The 6961-nt window shown below is 50.0% G+C and overlaps 1 protein-coding gene across 1 annotated transcript; it reads right to left on the bottom strand.

Annotated features, from left to right (window-relative positions):
* Window positions 1–3511: 3511 nt before the first annotated feature.
* On the bottom strand, window positions 3512–5913 carry DNAL4 (dynein, axonemal, light chain 4). The gene is made up of 3 exons (XM_009083342.1): window positions 5709–5913; window positions 4829–4912; window positions 3512–3873 (listed from the first exon to the last, which is right to left on the bottom strand). Exons 1-3 carry the CDS (start codon window positions 5778–5780, stop codon window positions 3709–3711), a joined length of 321 nt encoding a protein of 106 aa, XP_009081590.1. The 5' UTR covers window positions 5781–5913; the 3' UTR covers window positions 3512–3708.
* Between the last annotated feature and the right edge of the window lie 1048 nt (window positions 5914–6961).

Genomic DNA, 6961 nt, shown 5'->3' with positions numbered 1-6961 from the left:
GGAGACCTTCAAAGCCTGCTCCGATCGCCTGACAGCACGTCGATGTACCTTGTTGCCATGACATCATCACAGAGAAGCGGTTGAGTTTGCACCTCTTTCTTCTCATCTTCCCCCTCAGCTCTTTCTCCATCTTCCCAGCAGGTTCCAGTCACCCTCGGGGCGGAGGAGGAGCCCTACATCCGAGGACATTTTCACTGCTGGCTCCAAGTCAGGACTCCCCAGCAGCTGATAATGATGTTGCCCATCTCCCCGCAGTGGGGAGGGATGAAGTCATGAAGCACAGCCCTCTGAGCTGCTGTCGCAGCTTTGCGGGACAGGTGGATAGAAAGAGTCACTTCGCTGGCACCCATGCATCACCCTGCGTTTTTCATCTCACTTTCTATGTCTGACTCAGCCTGATGTTCTGATGGGTAATGGCAGCAATATGCAGGGGACAAGAAATGAGAGGGAAACACAATAGGAAGCCAACTGTTGCCAGCTTTCCCAATTTTCTGATGAAAAATCATAAGAAAAATCCTCCAGCAACAGACTGGAGTTTTATAGTCAAAGGTAGATAGGCCCTAGAGGCTTCAAAGCATCATAGAATCACAGTTGGGGCTGGAAGGGACCTTTAAAGGCCATCTAGTCCAAGCCCCCTGCAATAAGAGTGTCAGCTAGACTGGGTTGCTCAAAGTCCCATCCAGCCTGAGCTTGAATGCTTCTGGGGATGGGGCATCCATCCACCATCTCTCTGGGCAACTTTTTCCAGTGTTTTACCACCTCGTCGTAAAAAACTTATTCCCTATATCCAATCTAGAACAAACCTCTTTTAGTTTAAAACCTCTACCCTTTGTCCTATGACAACAGACCCTGCCAAAAAGTCCCTCTCCAGTTTTTCCTCTAGGCCCCCTTTAGGCACTGGAAGGCACTATAAGGTCTCTCCAGTCTTGTCTTCTCCAGGCTGAACAACCCCAACTCTCTCAGCCTGTCTTCATGGTAGAGATGTTCCAGCCCTCCAATCATCTTGTTGCCTCCTCTGGACCTGGATCAGCAGGTCCATCAGCTGCAGAGAGGTCTCTTGTGGGAAAACACAGGACAAGGGACCATCTCTGATGCTCGAACCTTACTCCTCTGCCCAAAAATGTGCCAGGTCTACAGCAAAAGGAAGGTGAAAGTCTCTTCTAACACAAAGGAGCCAGCACAGCATGGGTCAACTTGCAACAGGAAGGACAATTATCTTATTGAATCTCTCCTCAAGCAGGGGTCTTGACACACACAGCGCTGAATTTTGGGAAGCTGAGGCTTGTGCTTTCACATACAGCAACAGCAATGGGCATGCAAACCAGCTAACAAGGGCTGGCCACTTCCTGGTAACTTCCTGTGGGAAAGCTGCTACCCTTGGAACTAAAAATAGCCTGGCACTCTCCTGTGAGCCACCTTGCTCTTACTTTGGGGGAGCTGCAGTGTGGGAGCTGACTTACTGCACCTTCACACCTAGCTCAGCTCAAGCTCCAAGGAGGCTGGGGAGCAGTCACTGTTCGCTGCTGGCTGATGAAGGTCATGGAGACATTAGTTTTGGTCAGCTGGTGGCCAAGGAGATAACGAACAGGCAGTGAGGGCAAGAGGTTTTGTGCTGAGGTAAGCAGCTCCCTGTGGTCATCTGCAGGTCACCCCGACCCTGCAGAGATGCCCATGACCAGTGTGTCTATGCATATGCACACAGCAGTTAATTATTCATTAGTGTGAAAGAGGTATGATCAAAGCAACTGTAGTATGGCTGAAGGTATCATCACGCTTCAACATGGGGCATTCCAAACACACTGGCTTTACCTTTTCCTCTGAACCTAGAGGAGATAAAAAGTTGTGGAAGAGAAAATAATCTTTTCCACCTGCCAGCTGCAGGAAGTGCCTGACAACAGCACCATCTTCATGTAAAGGCAGCCAGCTGGAGGGAGACAGAGCAACCGCTCCAAGAGACAGCTCAAAGGGCTTGGGCTCCTCTACACAGCACAGCAATCCTGATCGCAGGGCAGGTATCATGGGTACCAACTACCTTATGATAGCAGCTTTATGTCCCTCCCACCTCACAATTCCCTTCCACCTTACCAGTAAGGAATTGTGTGAGAGGACATCAGGCCCAGCCATGCACAGATGGTCCAAATTTGTAATAACTTCTGGTTGCCTTCATATTGCTCCAGCTCCTGGTTTACAGAAGAGCTCCTGACATGATGAAATGAAGGACATCTCTAGCATAACACTGAGGTTCAGAAAAGGAACAAAAGGAATTGTGAAAGACCCTCTAGCAGGTTGATCCACCACAGGCACTAATGCAGAAAGATCCTTCAGACTTGAACTATGGAGTAGAGGTGCCAACTGGTGACATTCTAAGAAGAAATCTGAAAACCAAGGAAGCCACAAATACAAGACCCTAGACATCAGAGCTGAGGCACACTGGCTGGGCAGCAGACACAGGTAAGCTCCCTCTGTGCTACTGCTTAGACAGCTGCATGGATTGAGGACTTTGGCAAGCAGCACTGTGGGCCTGGCAACCTTCCTCAGCACCGTGGCTTGCACTGGTGAAAGTAACTGAACAGGGAGGATGAAAGCAACACAGGAAATGTGCAGGATGGAGATCTGTCACTGTCCTCTGCCTGTGCTATCCCATTGCTTACTTATTTCCGTGTCGAACGACTTTTCACACACACACACAGAGGCAAAGGTATTTTACTAAACTTTTATTGTAAAAACACAGTTCCCCAGATTTATATAAATAAGCCACACACGTAACATAGTTACGTTCGTTCCATCCTCCAACACCAACAGCTTTAAAAACCAAAACAGGCTACAAGAATGCAAGTCCAAGAAGGCATTGGGTTTCTGACCAAGTTAGATTTCACGTGGAGCCTCTTTCCTCTGCCAGCCTCCAAACAAGATGCTGAAAGTACACAGCACTTGCAACACTCTCAGGAACTGACAGGGAGGCATTTGAGCCTTAAAAAGAGCTCCCACCCACTCCCCAGGCGTCGTCAGCCGCCTGTGTTTTCATGCTGTCTCAGTGTGCTGTGGGTGAGAAAGGAGGGGGCAGTTTGCATAGCAACCTCCTACACCCAAAGCAGCTCAGCTGCTGTACCCTCCCAAAGCAGCAGGGAAGGGCAAACTGGGACTGCTTCCCTGTGGCTCACACCTCCACAGGCAGCCCGAAGGGAGACCTACGGAATGCCAGGTCTGCACGGACATCTTAGAAGGAGGAGGAATGTACGTGTTCTCAGCATTCAGAGAGGAGAGACAGGTGCTGGTCAGAGCCATTATGATGGTAGTAGGGTAAGCCGAGGAGAGAGGACACGACGTGTAACAAGTGGGAGTTAAAAAACCCGTAGGGCTCGATAGCACCTTTTCCCTTCTGCTTCCCCCTGCTGGCGCTGCTGTGCGGCTCTGCAGCGTGTCGTGAGATTACCTCTTCCTCACGTCCTGCCTGCTTCGGCTCAAACACCACGGAGAGAGCCACGAACAGATGAGAAATCCCATGAGTAAGGACAGGACAGCTTAGCAAGTTTATACACTCACACGCATCAACTATGTGTATCCCACGGAACTGTGACGTCAGTATGGAATAAAGAAGCCTTGACATTTAACTATTAAAAATAAAGCCCCCACCTCCAGATTGTACAGAACCTGTCAAAAGAAGGGAGAACTCTCTTGTATGCAGCAAGTCTGGGACCCAGCCAGGGGTCAGGAGCACTTCCAGACGCACACAGCCAGGCTGCCTCCAAAGAACATGTACAGCAGATTCTTCACCTCGTGTGTGATCTCGAAACCAAAACCTTCCCCAATCACCACGTGCCAGGAGGACCCAAATTTCTTGTCCATCATCTCTTTGATCATCTTGGCAGCACTCTGGAGAATGTTAGGGAAGAGAGCACAGAGTGAGACAAAGTAACCAGTGAGGTTTCATGCAAACATCCCCTAGTTGTCTTCTCCCTCTAACAGACTAACTCAAGCCATGGGCAGCAGGTATAGCAGCTGCACTGCAGGAACTGGGAGCTCCCCAGAGGTAAACCCAAGGGTAAAAACAGGTCCCAGCAGCCTCTGACACAGCAGCTGGGAGAAATTAAAGAACTGAATCTATCAATCACTTCTGTGGTTCACCCAGTCTGAAGCAAGAGCTCTGCTGTAGATGCTGCTGGAGCTGCACTGGGTGCGGTGAGCACAAAAGGAGATTCAGGTCACTAAGCTGCAGCTATTTTTACAGGAGTCCATTTTTGCCTTCTCCAGCTAATTACCAAAACACTGAAACTAGGCTGACTTTTAAAAAGCTCACTTCTCCCAGCTCACACCCTGCTTGATACAAAAAAAGAAAGAATCTCTGGCTTTGTAGCTTTGCCTTGCTCCAACACAAAACTGCGCCCAAGCAGTCTGTGCCCTGCCCATGGAGCAAGGTGTGTTTTCCTTTATCTAGAGTTGAGGGGAAATACCTAACAGACTGTACCTAAAAGTTCAAAGACTTTCACCTAGTCATTTCCAAAACAAGATTCTCCACACAGTTCTGTACCAAGCCCTCAGGACAGGGCATTTTATGAACAGGAAGCATGTCACAGAAAAGCAGGAAAGGTTTGGGAAGCGCATTGCTACTATTCTCTGCTTCCTGCAGGAAAGCAAAGTGTTATTATGGATCCTGCTGACAAAGAGAACAGAATCTGAGAACGAGTCAAGCTCTTTGCCTCCCTCTACCTTTGCTCGGTGCAGAAAGACTCTGCTCCTGCCTCTCCTCTGCTGCACCCCCAGCCCTGTCCCTGCAGGCTCCCTGAGCTGCAGCAAGAGAAGGATGGCCCTCTGGGGATGCAGTTAGTACCTCATTGTTGGTGGCATATTTCTCACACGCCGTGACACACAGCTCCATGGCCTCCACACGCATCTCCTCTGGCATGTCTGTGTGCTGCAGAGAACAACACACAAGAGGAACTAAGCAGCAAGATAAGAGCTAGACACAAGACAGCAGTAAGTAGCCCTTACTTTTGCACTGACTGTAGCAGGAGCCCAGACTGCTGTGTGTGGGCAAAAGACAGACAGTTCCTATGGCTTTTCAGACTTGCCCCAAGGTGGGGTCCCCACCAGCAACAGGAGCTGATCTGTACACCAAGCATGTGCACTGCTTCAAGGGGGAATAAAAATGAAAACAGTTTATTACATGACAAGTGAACCATTCATCCCTTGTCCCAGTCAATGTGAACTTCTTCTCTACCTACAGGAAGACTAGCACTAAGCAAGCACAGCTTAAAGGAAGAGGTCAAGACACTTGTCAGTTTTTCTGCTACAAGATAAAGGGAAAGCATGTTAATAGCACTCCAACCACAACCCTTAATTACTGCTGCAAGTGTAATAAAGAAGTCCAAATCACAGAGCCTTTTTTGCTCCTGCTCTCTGGCTGCCTATTAAGATCTTTTGCTCTAGCTTCTCTAGGTCAAAAAGCAAGCTGCATCCAGAACACACAACAGGGCTTCAAAGGCAGTGTGCTCCATCAATTAGATGAATGACTTCGCCCCAGGATTCCTCCGGTTGACATGGGGGACATAGGTGCTAATACATGTCCTTGACAGAGGACAAGGACAAGGAGCAGTGACAACCAGGGTCCCTCCACAGCACCATCACCTTTTTTTTCAGCAGGAGAAGGTTGGTAAAAATGAAGGCAGAACTTCATAGCTGTGACACTGGTAAATGTGTGATCTTCTTACCCTAATCAGTGGGAAACTGTGAAGCCTTTTATAATCAGCCTCCTCCTTTTTCCCCTCCCCAGTGTCTGCCATGGTCCTTCCACAGGGACCCTGGGAAGGGGTGGAGGGGCTGCCTGGAGCTCAGCAAAATCCTGTGGCACAGCCAGCTGGGAGGGACACGGGCAGCCGCAGCAGGAGGAGTCACTTCTTGGAACAGAGGACACTGGAAAGAGACAGAAAGCCTTGAATAAAACCAGAAGTCAAATAAAACCATTATGAGAGTATCACACGACCTCACTCCCTCGCCATTTCCTCAGTGCCACCTTCACACGCCCTATGCCAAGTGCTCTCCCACAGACCATTAATGCAAGCATTTAAAATGCATCCTTGTCCGTAAAGAGGCTTCAAGAACACAGCACTTCCTAGAATTACCAATGGAACTTGAGGGAAGAGCTGGGCCAGAGTACAGGCAGAGGAGGAGAGAACAACACATCAGTCCTGGGATTTTCCCAGAACTCCATTACCTATGACAGTATCAAACTGCACATGACAGAAGAACCATAAAATTTTAGGGGTTGGAATGGACCTTACAGATCATCTAGTCCCAACCCCCTGCCCTGGGCAGGGACACCTCCCCACTAGTCCATGCCGCTCAAGGCTTCATTCAGCCTGGCTTTGAACACTGCCAGGGGTAAGACCATTCTAGGCACATGATCCACCTACGTGTCTGGATGGAAATATTTAGCAGGAACATCTTGGTCTCATTTGTGCACTTGCTCCCCATGTCCCTGAGCACCTATCAGCTGGGGAGGACCATACAGGAACATGTTGGACTGTGCCTTTGGGGCTGATCAGCAACCTGCCCCTGCCTGGGCAATGTACAGGCACGGCACTGCCTGGCTGACAGATCCAGGGCGTTTCACCGTGGGCATTTCCCTGCGGGAAACTCTCCCCAGGGACGGACGACCCAGTGAGGAAGCAGAAAGCCCCACAGTCCCATACCACTCCTCCAGCAGCCTGGGGCTGAGTTCAGGTCGCGGGTAGTTTTTTTTTCCCTGCCTCTAATAAACCTTTACAGCCTGTCAGTGCTGGTTCTCCCGCCCGGAGCAAAGCGCCCTCCTCTCCCACCCCGAGAAAGGAAGGACGACCCCGTATCAAATGGAAAAGACAACAAACACGCTGCCAGGCACCACCGCGCAGACCAAACCATCATGCCAAGCGCCGAACCCCACAGGTTGCCGACTCTCACCCGCGGGGCCGCGGCACCACAACCC

The sequence above is a fragment of the Acanthisitta chloris genome, unplaced genomic scaffold, assembly GCF_000695815.1.
Source record: "Acanthisitta chloris isolate BGI_N310 unplaced genomic scaffold, ASM69581v1 scaffold931, whole genome shotgun sequence".
NCBI classification, from domain to species: Eukaryota; Metazoa; Chordata; class Aves; order Passeriformes; family Acanthisittidae; genus Acanthisitta; species Acanthisitta chloris.
This window is presented reverse-complemented; position numbering and strand designations above follow the sequence as displayed.